Here is a 19260-nt window from a genome sequence, read left to right as displayed (position 1 = left end):
ACCCCAGCTAATTGCATCCCATTTTCTCATTTCTCTAGCAAGCAGGCAGGAGAAGCGTTGAGGATGCTTCTCCAGTCCTGCATTGCAAATAAGGCATCCAAACAGTGCATGGTGAGCTCATACCTACGTGTGTATGAGGRAAAAAAAAAAGAAAAACAAAGCCAACAACTTTTCTGGGTGTATCAAATTTCTGGATTTTGGAAGGAACAAAAGACATTGCACTCTTGTCCTGAATTTTATTAGGAAATTAACAGGCTGACCGATAACCTGAAATTACATAGCAAAGCTCATTTTAAAAAAATGTTCAAAATCATCGCAGTCTTTATTTCTACAAAACATAATGCCCAGGTATAATCCCTGCTTATGTCTGCAAATTTCCACACCCTTAACCTTTATCTACTGTACAGTAGCAAGAYGGAATAATTTTAATATCATCTGTAACATTAAATACAGCGTAGMGTTCTCGGCAGTCCAAGTGGAAGAGGCGAAATGTTTAAAACAAAGCACTACTGGAGTATGTGCAGCATTATGAAAAGGTCTCCTGTCATCTCAGGTCGTTACGYGTCAGTATTTGAGACTATTCATATATATATATGTGTGTGTGTGTGTATATATATATATATGAATGAAAAATTGGTGACATGAACTGCTCTGCAAAATTATGAGGCTTTAGGGCATTGGTTTTTCCAACAGCTTTGCTTTGTTCTGTTCACATTCACTCTCCTTCAAACCTTGCATTTTTGTACACGCCACTAGAGAGTGGAAAGGTTGGAAAACTTAGGGAAACTTAGGGACTTGCCGGCGTCCCAGCTGGGGCTGCCTGCTCCTCAGGCCGCCAGTCCCCTCACTGTGCGGGACACGCGATGCTCGGAGCAAGAGCTGATGAAGCTGTCTTCAGCTCCCTCTTTTTTTGCCAGCAATGTGTGCTCTTGCAACCACACTGAGCTAACACTGAGCTAAACTGCTGCTCTGTAATCCTCAAGCTTCCTGATACTGCCAGCTGTAGGGATGTTCCTCCTTCAGGGCTTATACATAGGTGCTGACTTTTTGCATGGTCTGGACTTCAGCCTTGGTAATCAAAGCTCAAACCCTGCTCACTTTGTGCATGTGAGAAATCACACTAAGCCAAGCACTGCTGCTTTTAATGCAGCTGCAACTCTGGGGATTGTAGGTCCTCTAAATCAAGGCTGGTACTTTCATATCTCTAGTAACTCTTGTGAGGAGCTGAGCTTCTTGAGCTGTTATTCAGGAAACTACCCAACTCATCACATACGCTGTCTGGATGAGAGGGGCCTTCCTGAACTGGAGCCTCCGTTCCTGCAAGGATGAAGGATACGCAGCGTTAGGGGCCAGCTCAAGCACTTGACCGGCAGGTCCAGGCACTTCTGGCTTTTGCACGTGGGCTGCTGTCCTATTTTTGGAGAGGATAAGCTAAAAAAAAAAAGAAATAGAGTCAATAAGTAGTAAGCCTCCTTTTAAAAAGCTATTTCAGGACAAGCACATTCAGACCACTGTGTTTTTCTGTTTATACATAAATTCTTTGGCAGCAACTTTCGAGAGAGTAGAATCATTTTTTTTCTATGTAATACTTTATTGTCTCCCCATGAAAAAGTGGTATCTTAAAAAATCTATAGCGCTTTCCACTATAAATAGTACTGTTCCAGATTAAGGATTAGTTCCTCCCTGAAGAAAAACAGATTTGAAAAAATCTGGTCATTATCTGATAACTGTTTATGTAGCAACCTTAAAATAAAACAGAAAAAGTAAAATCATTCAGTATGTGGTTTGTCATTCTCTAGAATGTTAGTGGTATGTTTATACAATAAAACCAACATAAGTTATCCTATTTTGTTTTAAAAACCTTAGTAGTAGAAATATATTGCTATCTGCAGATTCATAAACAGAATGCACATTTTCCATCTACGTTCAAGTATTATTAGAATATTATTATTGCTATTATTATTATTAAAGGAGCTCTACATCCTTGAAATTTTGCCTGTCTTTACATTGTCTTGGTCTTTCTGAGAAATAAGGAGTTGTGATCATTTGTTCTTGAAYAAAATCAACATGAAACTTCAGTAAGTTTAGCCTGGCAGCAAACAGCTTGGCAATCCTTAGTCTATTAGGAGCGACTTTTAGAAGAAGGTATTTGAGAGCAGTAGTATAGATACAAGTCTTGTGTTTTCTTGGATGGCTGATGAACTCAATTCCTTCCAGATTCAGTCTCATTCACATGAGAAAGGTGGGAAGAACCCAGCCCAGATGGTGACCACATCAGGAGATGTCATCTTCGTTTCTTCTTGGCACTGTCAGCTGCTCGTAGGTCGGCAGGGTGTTATTAGGGAGGAAAAGATCCGAGTTAACGTTGTTGCCTCTCTGCGACGCTCTGATGGTGCCGTGACCGCCCTGCTGACTGGAAACCAGATGATGCAGCATATCCGTGATGAGGTTCAGCTTCTGGTCCATCTGGGTGATCTGCAAAGGGAGAGTTTGCTCAGCACCAGCACTGGAGAAAACAGCAGCAAAGCAGGGAATACCAGTGAGATGGGAAAGCGGCACCGCGACCACCTCTACAAAACCTCCACGCATTCACCGTCCATCAAACAGAGCACTGGAAAGTTACTGCAATAGATGGGATGCATGGGATGAGAAGAGGCCTCTTCATGCTCACCTATGTGCTTCGATGGCCACTTTGTACCTGGGTAAACGCAGGCCGAGGTGGGCGTTAGGGGGAAAGGCCCTCCTAGAAACCCTGTGCGTGGACAGAGAACTTAGTGCCAGACCTGAGTTTCTGTTATGTTGTGCTCACCTTTTTCAAACACCATCAACTTCTGTGACACACATACACCCTAATCCTGTCACTGTGCTAGGTGGGCTCCTTCCTGGACGGGTGGCAAGTGCCTCTGAACGTGGGCAAGGAAACCAGGTCTCATGGMCCCAACACCCTTCTGCCAGCATCAGGTCACCACGGCGGTCCCAGACCCAGGGCTCCACAGGGATCCCCAAACCCAAAGCAAAGAGACGCAATAGGTTTCACAAAGGGGAAAGGCAGCCAGCTAAAAAACTGTGATAGGAATAAATTGCYGCCTCAAATATCTGCTCCAAAGTAGTGAAAGGCACATAAAACTGCTAGAAAGAGCATGAGTGGGAGCAGTTTATATGCGCCTGGACAGCATCCAAGTATCACACAGGACAGTAAAAGACAGTAAGGCTGAGCAGAACGTCAACAAACCTGGAGGATTTCAGCAGAGACTCCAATGTTTTTCCACTGCAGAGAAAATGCAGGTTTTTTCAAACACTTTGTACAACTGGTAGGGAAGCAGATACAGTAATTTAAAAATATGAGGTGCCAGAGATTTATACTTTGCAGCTGGGTTTGAAAACATTAGGCAAAGCACCCTAGATGGTACATGAAACACTAGTAATTCTGGATGGAAATGGCTGTTGAAAGACGAGATTCGTAAAACGAGGAAGTTTGAGAACACATAAGTTCAAGATTTCTGGAAGGAAACACAGATGGAAAACGGAGCAGRGCAGCAGGTTTTGATTTCATCCCTATTTGTTCATTCCTTAAAAAAAAAAAGGCACACGCTTCTTACTAATGGTGCCCCTTGGAGAGGGCAAATGCATAATGCTCCAAGCACGACAGTACAAACGGCTGCAAAATTCCCTCCTTCCTCCATCCCCTGCTGCCCAGGCCTCGTGGAAGGCACCACACACACACGAGCACCCACTAATAGCTGCCTTTAGAGGACGAAGGACAACTTTTCCCTAAAAATAAAGGTTTTGTGTGCTAATTATTCTGAAGTAACCAGGGGATTTCTGTAATTTTTTTTTAATTAGTGATCCCAGACAGTGATCACCAGAGGAAGTGCCGAGTGCAGCTACACTTGGGAAACGTGCAAGTGACGGGCTATTGAACGTGACAGTCGCCTGGACCGAGACCTGGACAGTCCTTCAACAGCTGTGCATCCTGGTGAGCGAGGGAGAGGTGAATATTCCTGCTGGGAAATAAATTCCCTGGGATAATCGGCTGGTTCGCCTCTGGAGCCAGGTCGGGCTGCTGCAGCTGGGGAGGGCAGCAGGCCCACAGGAGCAGAGGCAGGAGCTAATTTCTGTTGAGCTGAGCCCTATGAGATAACAAGGAAGCCCTTCTTCCACGCTCCTGCTTATCCACGCCTGCCTCCACAGTGTTGGTACTGAGAGCTGGTGCTGTTTAAGAATGGTTATGGATGGGTTTTCCATAAAGAAGCCCCTTTTCCCAGGGAATTCTGTGCCTATTAAGGGCTTGCTCCAAGACACGCTGAAGTCAGTGGTAGCTTTTGGCAATCACAGACTCCCAGTGACTTCAGCGAGCTCTGGATCAGCCTCGGCCCGAGCTGACAAGCCCAAGTAGTAACACATTCTTCAGATATTACAAGGAAAGAGAAGTCTAAATTTCCGTACGCGGCTCCGCTCGTGCTTCTTAGGGCTGGATCAGCAAAGATGACATCTGCAAATGAGACAGCAGTGGGATGAGGAGGCCCAGGCTTGATCCTGCCAAAGGGGGGGTCTCCTATTAAAAGCACGAGACCAGTACGTTTTAAAGAGAGAAGGAAAAACCATCAGAAGGCAACTCCTACCATCATCACAGGTCTCTGAGGAACAAGAATAAGTGGCTTGCTGATGAACAGCCTTGCATGCAAGCAATCCCAATCCCCCTTTGGCCTCCTAATGCTACCACGCACCCTGCAAAATACCGTTCGCTTGTTTGCTGCAGAGATAATTGCATCCATGTCACAGTGTGCAATATCTTTTTTATTAAGCTGGATTCGTGCATTTTACATATTGCGTGTGGAAGGGTATCGTCTCCCCTGAATCATGCTTCCAAACACATTTACTTGATTAGAAATTAGCTATGATGCCAGAATGTAATAAAAGCAGAGCAAACGGGAAAAGTGCTGATGTTGCTACAATCTTCTTTGGACAACCCTGATCCCGGTTCTTAAAACAGCAAACAGTGTTAATTACGTATAAAAATAACTCAGACTGATTGTGTTTCTTTAAAGAGAAAACAAGCTCTTCGGAGGTGCTTTATGCTTCATTAGAAGTAGGATGCTTGATCAAATTTGTGATATGCAAATCACTGCACGTTTTGCAGTTGTTTGGCAAAGCAAGCACTGCTTGCAACTCTTTGCAGTAACCAGCGTCACTTCTGAAGCCCTACTCAAATGTTGCAGGCAAACAACGTTTTTACGTCCTTCAAAACAAGGGTCTTTTTACAGAATCCAAAAAGGCCATAGCCTGAGCCCAGACGGAGAGACGTGGATATCAGTAAGTTTTGAATCCAAAGCAAAATGATTTTGCACACAGACTGAAAGAGCAAGGCACAAATGTCACTAAGGAACTACAACTGTCAAACTGCAAAGGTTTGGGAAGAGCTTCTTGCTATCCCTACAGGAACGTATGATTTTTGTATTTTGCGATCCAATACAGCTCACTAGGGCAGGTCCTCTTATGGAGGACCATTTTTTTTCCAGGAAAAACAGTTCTCTGCAGCTAGATAAAAAATAACATGCCACTTTTATGAAGGTATCAAAAGCATTCCAGGAGGCGCTGGCGAATGAGACAGACACCGCTCTTGTGACAAGAAGGAAAAACAAAATAAAGAGGAATTTATCTATTAAAATTCCACAGATTTTTATGCTATAGAGATATTCAAGACAGCGGGGAAGCCCAGGGATAAAACTTGGTGATTGGAATAACTTAGGCCACAAAGACCACAGTCAACTACAAATCTCCAAGAACTTAATGCCAAGCGCTGCTCTATGATCTGGAGGGGTAAGGGTGATTAAAGCTGATTTCTCCACCCTTCCTTCTGCATTTCGACTTCCCCAACTCAGAGAGTTCAAATCAAAATGTAATCACTTTAAAAAATGGTTAAGTGCAAAAAGTATTGTCCTTTTGGACAGAATGGTGGTTGATAACTACCTATATTATTATAAGCACAGTTGACTGATAAAGCRAACAACTTGTGCTTACTCAAGGAATCTTGTAGCACCACCGTTTACACATAGTGCTCACTCGGTGGATTCAGGTGGACGGGTGTTTGATCCTAATACAGACAGAGGAGTGTAAAGCTGCTAAAAGACAAGAGGGATAAAAGAACACAAGCTACACTCGGCTGAAAGAAAATGCGATAAAAAAGGCATTTCAGAGAGCTCACAAAGATTAGACTCCCAATTCTGCAGCCCTGGCTAGCATTCATTCCGGACTGCAGCCTTTTAGTTTAAAGAAAACCATCTCTTTAGGGCACTTCTGAAGATAACTGAAGACATTTGGGGAGATCTTCATGTATTTTGTCATTGCTGACAATCTCTTACTACAGAAGGCCCTGCTGTGTGTTAGTGTGTCACAATTCTGCGAAAGAAAATCACTCTTTCTCACTCCTTGCATACTCTTTGGAGGTGCTAAAGAGAATCCTTTCCTGCTCCCTATTCACTATTATACTCTGAAATGAGAAAACCAAACGTAAAAGTCCTTTTGGCCAACAAAAACTCTCACAGAATCAACTGGGTCATCAACTCAAAGAAAAGATGCAAACCATATCATATCTGTTAAGAATGATCAGAAAGTCAGTGATAAGAAAAAAAGTATCCATATCAATCAGTATGTTAGAAAAAAATGCCTTTCTGCWCAGGTGCGTGATCTCCTCAAAATCCTGGGAAAAGTCTGTCTCCCATTTGTGCTACCCAAGAGCCCAGGTTCTTGAGCATCCTCTTATGAGAGCTCCTGGCTTCGCTGTGTCTGTGGTGGTGCCAGAGGTGCTTCTGGAAGCGCGTAGTCTGCATGGAGGAAGATCCGTGCTCGGGAGCGGCTCTGCTTTCTCTGGAGAGGTGTCCAAGGAAGGGAGTGTGAGGGCAGGATTGAGGAAGCGGAGCCAGCGGGAAAACGCTCGCTGTAACGTAACGTTACTTTTTGCTAGAAAACTAAAAGGCTGAGCTTTTGAGGAACAAATTAATGGGTTTTGTGGGTTGGATGCAACAAGGCTCTTTCCAGTCAATGAAAACGCTAAGAACCRCAGGAATAACTGGGAAATAAAACTGCTATCCTTGAAAGCAAAAGCACCTTTGGAAAGAGAGGCACAGCTAAGGTTAACCATTCTGCCAGTTCAATTACTTCCATGTGGATTTTTTKGGGGGGGATTTTGAGAACAGTGTAGATCATGCTTATTTTTCAGATTAGGAGTGTCCTTTGAATTCTATTCAAAAGTGACAATAATAGAAGACTTGCTCTGACAGGTCAAAAACTCAAAAAAGGGGCACAAAAAGCCATTTAAGTATTGTGCAACAGGTATATGTGTTTTGCACAAAATACGGATTATATATTACCTAGCGTAGAATATGGGCAGTATGTCTTTGTACCTGCCTCTTTTATGATGTTTTCCCAAGACAAAAGCCAAGATAGGGCTTTCAGGAACAGCAGTTATTGAAGAAGATGCTATGCAATAAAGCAGAAACTTTCACAGGTATCTTTAACTATTCCCAGCCGCTCACAAAAACCTAACCTGCACACATTTACATGAATAAATGCTTCTGAGATGCACCAGGCAAACATTCAGAAATGAAAAGGATTGAGGACCTACAGAGAAACAATGTTATGCTTTGGTAAGATAGAGCAATTACTCTAAGAACATAAAAATATGGAAGACAAATAAAAATCAAAACGATGAACAAATAGATTGCTTTGTTTTCACCTGTGTCCTTCATAAAAGTACCTTGACTGAAGGAACCAAGGTAGAATGAATAAATACTAATGATGAGGTCAACAGGGCACTGCCGAAAGGAAGTGTTTGTGAAAGGAAGAGCCCTGGACTCCATAGSGAACAAGATCTCAAAGGGCAGAAAGACTTTGGGACAGGGGTTATTTTACAGGCTATTCTAAAATACTGTTGGTTGCTAATCCCTCCCCAAAGTGCCCGGCCTGCCTTGCTGGCCTCGGAGGCCTGAACACGTGCCCAGATGTGAGCGACGCTCACCCATCTCGCTGGCATCCCCAGCACCATGGCCAAGCAATTAAAGTCCGCGGTTGACTCCTGTAGACAAATGAGACAAGGCTTAAAACACATGGAAATTTTCACGTTAGGACCATGTCCAAAAACTACAGTCTTTGGCTCAGCACTGCCTCAGGATACAACATTTTTAAGCTAAAATATTACAGAAGTCAGAGATTATTTTTTAACCCTTTCCTCTAAATTCACTGACTGTCATGATGGGAGCTGTAGATGAATAAGGGAGTTTGGAATCTTTTTCTCTCCTTGTCTGCAGCCAGTAAAGTGAAGTTTAGGGGCTCTATATATAACTTTTATCAGAAGCTATTAAGATAAAATCCCCCTATCCTATTAACTAAATATTCTGGATTTTTTCAAGATTTTACTTATCTTTATTTACTATAGCCCCACCTTCAGGAAACAGTATCTCCTTGACCAGTCCCAACAGTCTTCCATATCCACTTAAAAACGAGACACAACCTTGGCAAGAAGAAACACACTGTTTCTGTACGAGTGGCTCATGATAGCAAAAGTATGAGAAGTTCATGCACCAACAAAAATCACTAGACACTCTCTTAGAACTACCATCTGAAAGGGTTTCTCAACTTACACCTAGTAAGCAGGTTAGAGAAATATTGATGTTAGAACAAAAAAACCCTTATGCTCGTGCAATAGATTGGATATAGTGGTAGAATAAATGGAATTAATCACCACACCTTGTGCTCAAAGTGTGCAGGTACCTGTATCCTGCTGCACTGCAGTGGGCACGTGTGGCCACAGGCTTCTCCGAGCAGCCGATTCCCATTTCAAACGAGGAACCCGGGCCTGTTTGCAACATCTCAGGGGTTAAAGAAGTGAATAAACTACAGAAAAATGCTCAAAAGGCTTCTCCAAACAAAACCAAACAAACAAACAAAAAAAAAACACCAAAAATCTGCACCAACCCCCCTACCAGCACAGAACAAACCTGACTGTTTTGGTGACTGCCTCCCTAGCTCGTGGTCCTGCAGGATCCTGGCCCTGGGAGCAGGCAGCCCTGGCCAGGGCACTGCTGAGCATTTCACCGAGCGCCTCCTCCAGCCCTGGCTCCCCATCGCAYGCACTGAGGCTGCCAAGGTTTTATTTTTAAAAAACAAAGGCTAAGCTACACATCCGTAATCCCCAGCGTTAGAAAGAGATTTTTCAGTTCTAGCTGCTCAGTTTTGCACAGCAATTTTTCTTCCTTCCTCCAAGCTGCTCTTTTTCAGATGCTTGCTAAGAAATGGTTCCCACTCTCCTTTCTTTCTCTCAAACCCTTCCCCTAATACAAAACAGATTTGAGACTGCTGCTCTTTTTTAGAGCAAATACGCCRTGTATCACATCGAGTTAGGTCAGCACTGCTTATATTATGTTTCACACTTCACCCGCACGGAGCATCTGTACTTTTTTGGGGGGGAAGAGGAGAAAGCCAGACTTGGTGCACTAGGTTTCCTCTGCCTGTAGAGCAGGAGCTATTTGCCTGCCTTGGTTCTGACTTTGTTTCCCCACACAAAGCAGAGTTGAGCACGAGTTCAAGGACTTGACAGCACCTGCCTTCACAGAGGGGCTCGCAGGGCTTCTCTGGCCTAATGCCCATCGTGAAGGTGAGGGCAGGTCCCAGCGGAGCAGGGCGAGGAGAGGGAAGAGAGGAGAACGTGTCTTATGGAACACCAAAAGGAGGCCAAGGTCATAGACACAGGACAAGAAGATGATGGGATCTGCACTGGGCATCCCTTTGGAACACTGTGCCTGGGGGAAGATGCCCTGGCATGAAATGAAGCAGCCTTAACATGTATACTACTTTCAGCTTCCTCTGAGGAAGACAATGATGAACAGCACAACATCACCATGGATATAACGGGATGGCATGGAACGTCTTGGGATGGGATGGCTTGGCATGAATGAGAAAGGAAAGGACACAGGCGCACAACTATTTACTTTTTTTTTTCCTCCCTTGATAGGTTAAACAACATGATGACTTCAATTGGGTTTTCAAAAAAGAAAAAAAAAAAGGAAAAAAAAAGGACTTTTGGCCAGTTCATTTTTTAGCATCTGTAATCTACTCATTAGTTGCAATCTGAGAGTTATCACGTGGGCAAAAAACGACGTAAGCTCCTTTAGAGCTAAAACAAGCTTGCCAAATTAACAACTGTACAATGACTTGGGCAGCAATCAGAASTGGAAGGGGCAAGGAGGGCGGGAGGGAGAAGCAGTGAGAACAGCAGCGAGTTTGGAGCTTCCCCGAGGGCTGCTGGCAATTAAACCGAGGGCAACCCGCATCTCTGCTTGATGTGGCCGCGAATTTGCTTTCAGAAGAAAAGAAAAAGCTTTAAAAAGACGCTTTCARGAGAAATTTTTAGAGAGCAAGCTCAGCATGGATAACTAGACCAGAAATACTTTGCTAAATATTATTATGGAGAAGCTCTTTATGGGTCATGSCATTTGAAGGCTAGAAATGCTCATGATAGGTAAGGAGACCAGTTTGCACCCATTTGTGAACACGTGAGCCTGGCCTAACTAACGCTCGAGTTAGTTCCCCAGACCCGAGGCCGGCCGCCTCTMGCTTTTGCCATTGGTTTAAGCTTTACAAACCCGCAGATGTTTGTAAAGGATGCACGACAGGATATTTCAGTGGGGAAACTCAGTGCAACGAAAGCAAAGCACCGTGAACTCCACAGGTCCTGGCCTCCTCCCTGGGGGCTGTGCGCGGATCAGAGGCAAAATCTGTCCATGATAAAATGTCTCCTAATTCCCACTATTCCCCCAGCCTTGGTAACAGCAAATCACCTCCACGGAGGTGGCGCTCTTGGAAACACCTCCTCTGGCACCCTCCAAGGATCGAGAAGCTTAAATTTTGCCGCAATTCAATGCACCCACCAAAACCACTGCATCCTCCAGGATGGAGTGGGATGGAGGCCCCAAAGCATCCCTTTGTCCTGAACACTTGCAAAGGCTGGGGCAGACACAATGCATCGGAAGCCAGCAAATAACCTAGCAGTGAACGGGAACCTAATATATTTATTCCTGGAAACCACGTTTAAAAGGAAGAGATACTGTCAAAAAACTCATTTCCTACATTAGCTATGTCTGCAGGAGTTCCCCTGCTCTGCCAATTGAATTTGGGGAAAACTAAGCGATTGTTTTGCTGTAAAAGTTGTAAGATTAGACTTTTTTTTTTTTAATTCCAACTCGTGAAGCCAGCCAGCTATATGAGAATTTCAGCTGCAATATTCAGACTTAGCTTCTAATGAGCCACGCTGCAGAGGAAAGCCTGCAAACACRGCAGGGCACACTAACATCTCAGAAACCCCATTTTAAGGGCTCTGATTTTTGTTTCTTCTTTTGCTTCAGCACCATCTCATGGGTTTAAGCCAATTTCTTTGCACCTTTTGGGGCCTGACCCAGCTTGAAAACCCAGACAGGGAGAATTCGGCTGCTGCCAGTCACAAGTCCTGCAGGGGTTAACTTTCCAAACCGGTTCCATTGCTGGATTCCCTTTGGTCCTGAGTCAGTCAAAATAGCACAGCTCCTCTCTCTGCTCTGAAAGTAAATAAATGTTCCTGATAAAATAACACGCTTGAAAAGCTCAGTGGATGACAAAGATAACAAAAAACCCCTTAGTGCTTTTCTCTGTCGATAGCTTCTCCGAGGAAGATGGTCAGACTGGATATTTGTTTGCATGGCCATGACTCACAGAAGTGGATCGATGGGCAGCGTGAGCCACTGCTCAGCGCTGGCAGCAAAAAGCTCCCAGTCCTTCCCAGCTGATTAATCATCGTGATTAATCATCGTGAACTGCCTCTTGCAGTTCTGCTGCCTCCTAGGCAGCAGCCCGGCTTCTTAAGATAACGATGACCATTACTCCTCAAAACAACAACACAAAAAGGAGCAGGGCTTCGTAATTTCGTCCTGTGACAGAGGAGACTTGTGCAGGAGATAACAGGGCGCAGAGCACAGTCCAGACGGGGTGAAACGCTGGAAATCCCCTGGCCGAGCAGAGGGCTCTCCTCTCGGCTCCCAGCCCTGCACGCCGGCTACCAGCCGCGCAGGGTGCTGGGGATACGGAACTGGAGCCTCCCCTCAAGCCCGCAGTGCAGGAAGGGCTGCCTTAAACCTGGTAAACCAGTAAGGAGGTGCAAAGGGGGCACCTGTTTGACAGTGAGGAGTGGCACGYGGGGAAGGCAGCACCCCGCTCTCCGGGTCACCCCTCTTGGAGGTCGCTCCGAGGTGTCCTCAGCACCAAGCCAACCTTCACCAGGGATCTGGGGAGASTTGAGCGTCACGGCATGAACCTGTGTAGCTGTAGGCATTTCTTACCTTCTCTTTGCATCTTCGCCTTGAAATAGGTTACCACAAAACTCATCATTTTCTTTCTTGCGCTATCACTTCACTATGTATCATGACTTTCATTCTCCAGTCCAACAGACAGACCAGTTGGCTGGGCAATGGAGAATTCCATCCATCCCTACCCATTGCAACCCCTGCAGAAAGGTTATCAGCAAGCACCTGCGAGATGCCTTCCAGATTACACTGCAAACAGTCACCCTCGAGCACCACACATCCTTTCAGGTATAAGCTGCTCCTTTTTCCTTTATAATACCTGCCAGCATGGATTTACAAAAGCACAAGATAATCTTTCCAAACTGAGCAACAACCTTCCCGAATTATACCCAAGGTTTGAGACAGCTGCAGAGCAATACTGGGAGTAACAACAAGAGTCACGATACCAGGGGCCTCTGTTTCCACCTCCCGGCCTTGCACACACGAGGGCTGAGGAAACGCCGACCCCGCGAGCTGCAAGGGCTCGCCCGGAGCCCTGCAGAAAAGGGTGGCAGGGACAAGGTGCTGCCACGAGGACACCAGGGTGCCCCGGAGCCCTTCCGGAGCTGCTCGGCTTTCGCAGCCGCCCGAATGCTAAGCAGGTTTGCCAGGATGCAAATGACCAAACACACACGCTGCTTCCAACGTGCCCAGGGGCCCTAACGAGGACGCTCGGGGCAGCGGCAGCGCGCGGCCCCGTTCGCTTTAGAGCAAATCATCTGCAGCCGCTTTCATCTGCGCTGTGCCGGGGCTCTTGCACGCACGCAGCATAAATTTCCATGGAAATGTATATGCAAACTTTTCCTAGCATTTGCATGACCCTTTTCAGGCAGATTCATTAGGCGACATTAGCAAAAAGAAAAATAAGAAAAAAAGAAAAAAAGAAAAATCCAAAACAAAGCCAACCCCAAGCCTTTAGCTGGGCGTATGTTCTGAACCTCTCTTTGCCTCCATTGTGGCCAAGGAACCAGACATGTTTTGCAACAATGTCTCCTAAATATACAATAGTCCCAATTTGCTTCTCTTTCACCCCAGAGTAAATGAGGAGTAAATTTATTGATGTCAATGGGATTAAGGTAATAGAAATGGCCTGAAAATGAGGATCACTTTAGCACATAGAAGAGAACACTCCAAAGGCTTATCCATCTGCACACAACGGTCCCGCTGCAGTAATGAAAACTGCACATGTCCTTGGGAAGATGTAATGTACAATGTGACAAATGGTGCAGTTTTTAAAAGCAAATCTTTCACACAGCACAATTGGACATGACACTTTATTTAACTCTATTAAAAAACCAGCCCTGCAATAGAGGCTCTGGCTATTTTGTGCTCTGTTTTTCAAATTAGTTTTAATGTTGGACTTCCTAAAACCACACGACTTGCATCAAAAATACACAGTGAAAGAAAAGCACAAAGCCTGCCTGAATATACTCTGAAAAAAACCAAGAGTTCTGGAAAAGAAACTGCAAGGGTTTCAGCATCCACTGTAAAATTACTAATAACCACCAGGTTATCCCAAGTGCAATTTAAAAATTTGCTTGCACTGTTTTCAAATCAAGGGAGTTTGTGCCCCGAGGTGCCAAACGTGGGAGCCATCGGGAGGGCACGGCACCGAGGCAGCAGCAACCAGGACCCATCCCYGCAGCCCAGGCCACTGAAGTCCCCAAACTGCCATTTATCATTTCCTGAGAGAACAGCTTCTTGGCAACGCTCCTTTCAAAACATTTTTTTTTTTCCAAAACAAGCGACCGTTCCAGCAGGCTATGAATACCACTGTAATTTGCTCTATTTTTCATATCGAGGAGGCTTCGGGCTCTGGCTTTCACTTAATTAAAGGAACCTTCCTTGGAGTTTTCCACCCTTTGCTTGCAGGGTAGATGCCCCAGCGAAGGGGCTCTAAAACACTGCCAGCCACAGACCGGACTGCGTGAAGATGGAGGGAAAGGAGACGTAAATAAAAACACAGCTCAAAGTTGCAAAGTCAGCTTACATAACAGCAAAGGCCGTTCTGCTGCCAAAGTGCTTCGTCTCTAATGAAAATAGCYGTCTCGGGCTCAGCTCAATTTGATCCCGGAGAAGCTGCACTGTCYATCTGGATTTTACCTCGCTCTGTTGTTGTTGTTATTATTATTATTATTACTACAGCCCAAGAGCACTTTGGAGCCTCGCCTGGGATCAGAGCTGCTCTGGGCTAAGCACCGAGCGCTCATCCGCACGGAGTCCTTGGCTGGCAACGCGAYGCCCAAGGGAGCGGATGAAACCGGGGCGGGACCAAGATGGGATTTTCATTCCCGTTTCAGACGTACGGACCTGAGATACGAGGGGATTCATTTAGATGTCCGGCCTGTGCTGACACACAAAGAATCCCGGAGCGAAAGCTAGTTCAACTGAAGTCTTCAAGTTCAGATCGACACCATCGTAATTATCATCACCACCGAGACAATTCATTAAAAGAGTAAAAAACAAAGCGCTAACCTAAAAAAAAAAAACAAAAAACCAAAGGGATAAAAAGGAAACGAAAGGGTCTGAATGCAGCATTCCTTGCATTAAAATGGGTAGCGCAATGAAAAAGTCTTATTCGATCACTCCAGAAGCCATTTACTGAAACCATTATCCAAGCAGTCTTGCTCACGTGTGGCAAAATATGGAATTCTACCAGGGATTTTACTTTTTTCCCAAAATGCTATTTTTGCCAGCTCTATCTAAAACAGGAGACGAGGTGCTCAGCACTTCTTACTTTAGGAATAAAATCTGTGCCCCCCAAGATCCAAACGGCCAAAGCTGATGTGTCGTGCGTGCAATGAGGACGCGGGCTCCCCCGGGAAGCTTCGGGAGAAATGCCTGTCATTAGGGCTATCGGCTTTAAAATCATTTACAAAACTGAAGAATTTCCTGTTTCTGTAAGTGCCTCTAACCAGCTCTTTCCAGCAGGAATCCCTGGAGAGACAATTTGTTTTTCTCTGCGCTGAGCTGTGACTAGTGCTGCAAAGCGACGGAGTTGCCAAGAACCTCCCTGAGATCCTTGGGCATTTTAAAGTGTATTTTCTAACCTCACCATTGCCTGAGGCGAGYGGACAGCACGACCTGCCTGTGAATCTTCCAAAGCAGTCTGAATTTTGGGATTGCTGTGCGAAAATATGATTGGATATTGTCTAAAGCCGGCAGGGCATTTGCCATAGACTTGTTAAGGAGCTGCAGCACAGTCTAGAATATTATTTTTCTTATCAACCATGTATTTACTTCAGGAACAGCCATGAAGAGCACTTAGGTCAGGGCTGGCCCTAGAGACGCTTCAGTCTCAGCACTCACTGTCAATGCTCACCCATTATTTCAAGTTTCCTTAAAAAGAGCTTCTCTAAGCTTTCTGGAAAGGCTGAGAGTGGAAAAAAATAAATTAATCCAATTATTAGAAGTGAAAGTTTTCCATTAAACTCTTGCGTTGTTCGGTTTTGATGATATAAGAAACCATCTTGATCCTATAGCCTAATTTGTTAACCCAGTCGTGTACAGATTGATTTGATTAGCAGTGAAAACRCAGAGGGAAAGCAAACAGTAAAAACTGATCCTGTGGTTTTACGAGATGCAGATCTAAAATCGTAGTCCTGGTCATCTCTTGGGGAACGTATCAACCTTGGGTTTATGTGGGGTACTATTGAGCAGGAGAACATCTCATCTCAGGAATATTGCTGTGAACTACACTAAGCTTTGCTGCACAAGTGGAATTATCAGTACAGACTCGCAGCCATACCTGCCCACGCCAATGTACTGCCAGAAATGTCACCCAGAGGGGATTTCAATGTAGAAAATGAAAGATTTTGACAATTGCTGTAGGGCTAATSTGCGAGCACACCGTGGGCCCTGCCTTTTGCAGGCCGCCTGCTCATGGACGCCACGCTGTTCTGTCCACTTCCAAGGAGCGCTCCTGAGTTAATCTGCACCTGAGGAGTTAACAGGGACCCCAGGGATTCTGTGGACACGGGGGTACGTCTGCTGCCTGCAAGTGCTCTCCTGGAGACACCGCAGCCTCTCCCTTTTCCAGGGAGCTCTTCCCTGGCCTCCTGCTTGGCTGTCGGAGAGCTCTCCTCCACCGTGCCCTGGAATCTCCCTCCTCGGCTCTCGAGCTCTCCTTTTTCCAGTCCTGCTTTCTAGACAAGTGCTTTGCTTTTGGTGATTATGACACTGCTTCCGACGTGCATGGCTCGCATTGCCACCCCTCCTCCTGGCCGTTCCCCCCACATAACACACCCTGGTTGAAAACCAAAACAAACAGTAAAAGTTTATCACATAGAATTTGTTAATAATACTCTCCCTGAAATAGTTCCCAGACCTTTCGCATGCTAAAAGAAAGGCCCAAGCATTTACAGCCAGCGCACGGAGCCAACTAATAATTTATTTGAGCCATACTGAAAAGCTCAAGCGGGATTTTGAATGAAAAAATTGTCAATAACCCTATAACCAGATACAGCCTTGGAGCCCTGCCACTGCCACACACGGGATGCATGGAGCTCTCCCAGTGACCAAGGCACATCTTGAAAAACACACATAGTCTGTTGGATGTGACTTAAGTCATGTCCTTCGTGCAGCAGAAAGGATCCTGCCTTCTGGTAGACTGGGAGCCTTTCCTACTATGGCTTGACTTTGGCGGGCGCAGATGATCGAGTGCTAAACTCCCGCTGCTGCCCTCAAGAAGAAACAACTTGTATTTAATGGACAACAAGATAAAGGAGGCAAAAAGCTGCCTTGGGAGTTTCATGGGAAACTTCTTACAGGGAGAATTCCCAAGGATTTAACTGGGAATATGCATGCACAGACTATGGGATTACATCTCATTATTAAATTGGAAAAGACCAATTTTTTAAGCCACTTTAGAAATTGAAATTTGACAATTGCTTATATCTTAATAAATTTTAAAAAATCATCAATTTTTAAAGCCTTTTTAAGGAGTGAGGAATTTTAAGGCCAATAGAAACACTATCCTCTCAAATTACTAGATTGTTTTAAATGTCAAATTCACAGTGTTGTACCACTATGATTTTAAGAAAACAAAAAGATTGAAAACAAATTGATTGAAAATATTTTCTGTCCTTCCTTTCTTTTTCCTCCTATTGTCCAGCAAAATGCAAATTAATTAATATGGAGGACCAATCCCTCCCCTCACTAGAAAACAAAACAAAAACAAACAAACAAACAAAGAAAACTCTTAATTTACTGCATGGTAATTTGTTTCCAGTATTGCAATGGATTGGAGTTCCTAGCACCCTGTGGCTTTGGCTGGACGGAGGGGATTGGTTCAGCCTTGATTTGAACCTGCTGTTCACCACGCACTGTAAACTCTTCCCATGGATTGTGAGAAAAAATTCTCATTGCTGGCCAGAAGCAGGAAAAGTGAAACATTTTACAGTTGTATCATTCTCTTTGCAATTATTTTCCAGTGCATAATGAAAGAATTTATATTCTGAGCATATGCACTTTTTACTTTGACAAAGGAATCTTGCTACTGTTTTGCACTGGCTTTTTGGCTTTTATAAAATATATACAAGCTGTGAGAAATTTGAATTTTAGCATGTGAAGAGTCCGGATGTCAAAACTGTCGTTCTTTGCAGCTTTCCTGAACAGGGGTCTTGTTGCCTTTTAGATATTCTGCCTTGTCGGCCACCTTGGGAATACAGCGTGGGGCCTGTGCATGCACATGAGCACATTAATCGATATTCTCACCTCGTGAACTACTCAAGAGCTGTGGCAATGGCTTTCGGTGAGCGAGCAAACAGCTGGAACCACCGCTGCAACTTATCTGCACCTCTGGAGACTCCAAGGTTGAGCTCAATACGCCAGGAAGCCTGGACTTGCAGTTCCGCACTTCTCTAACTAACTAACAACCTAGCATCCAAGAGGTAAGTTAAAGGGAAAAACAATTTATAGTTAAAAATAACACAAAGATAATTTAGCAAAGGGTTGGATAGTGTTTCCTGCATTTCGGTTAGCATGATCTTGACTGAATTGCTTTAGAGACAGGTCTCTAAAATATGTAAATAATTTAACTGCTAGTGCTGTGCTCTCACTCCAGCTTTTTGTTTGAAATCATGCAAATGCATTTGAAAATCTTTTCCCACTGCCACGTTCCAAACTGTATAGTGCTACACTGCCTCATAACGACATCCTCAGGGACATAAACGCATTTTGCGACCAGTAAGGCCAATAAGACCTGCTGGCTGCACCAGTGGGAGACAGAGAGATCTGCAATTGCCAGCATGGAGTTTAGCCTCCCAAACAGAAACGACCTGGAAGCAAACTTCTGAACCTCGGGAAAGTTTAAATCTGTCTTTCCTCAGATTCCAGCACACAGGCTCAATACTTGTCTCAGTGGCTCACCACCATTTGAGGAGACGGGGAGTAACTTTTTTATCATTCCCATGCTACGGCTGGTTGAGGTGCCGCACTGCAAGGTCTCTTGCTTCCTCYGAGTTGCACCCCATGCGGGATGGAGGCAGAGCCCAGGTTCTAACCTCCACCCTGTATTTGCTCCTTTTAACTACTGGCTATTTTATTGCTCTTATCATCACCAAGTAGTCCTTCTTTAACCCTCTATAAAGGGCTCTATTAGGTCCTTTTATCATGACATGAAGACGAAATTCTAGATATATTTTTCTCCACCAATGCACAGGCAGAAATTTCATTTCTTCTGTTTAAACACAACTATACACAGGGACAGGAACATACTGCGAATCTATTCATCCTACTCTCACGTACACAACATGAATTAAGTGCAGAAAGCAGGTTTTAGCACCTTCACTTTCTTTGCTGCAAATCCACTAAAATATCATATTTTAAATGTAGGTAACTACGCGCTTCTGCCAGTGTATCACCTCTCCAAGCACCAATGCCCAAACAGCTA

The 19260-nt window shown here is 44.7% G+C and overlaps 1 protein-coding gene across 2 annotated transcripts in view; it reads right to left on the bottom strand.

Annotated features, from left to right (window-relative positions):
• Positions 1-962: 962 nt before the first annotated feature.
• KCNQ1 (potassium voltage-gated channel subfamily Q member 1) overlaps positions 963-19260 on the bottom strand; it is a 265151-nt gene continuing 246853 nt past the window's right edge. The window contains exons 17-18 of one of the 2 annotated variants that reach the window (XR_003248977.1): positions 2007-2475; positions 963-1431 (exon numbers count right to left, since the gene is read on the bottom strand). Coding sequence is in view for 1 of the 2 variants with exons in the window: in XM_026036799.1 (XP_025892584.1) it covers positions 2275-2475 (201 nt within the window). In the remaining variant the exon portion in view is untranslated. Of the gene's footprint in view, positions 1432-1756; positions 2476-19260 lie in introns of those variants that run through there. The other variant, XM_026036799.1, reaches the window with a different exon arrangement.

This window comes from Nothoprocta perdicaria, unplaced genomic scaffold, assembly GCF_003342845.1.
Source record: "Nothoprocta perdicaria isolate Ctin4 unplaced genomic scaffold, notPer1 scaffold_186, whole genome shotgun sequence".
In the NCBI taxonomy this organism is placed as follows: Eukaryota; Metazoa; Chordata; class Aves; order Tinamiformes; family Tinamidae; genus Nothoprocta; species Nothoprocta perdicaria.
Note: the sequence above shows the minus strand (reverse complement) of the source record. Positions and strands in the feature narration are given on the sequence as shown.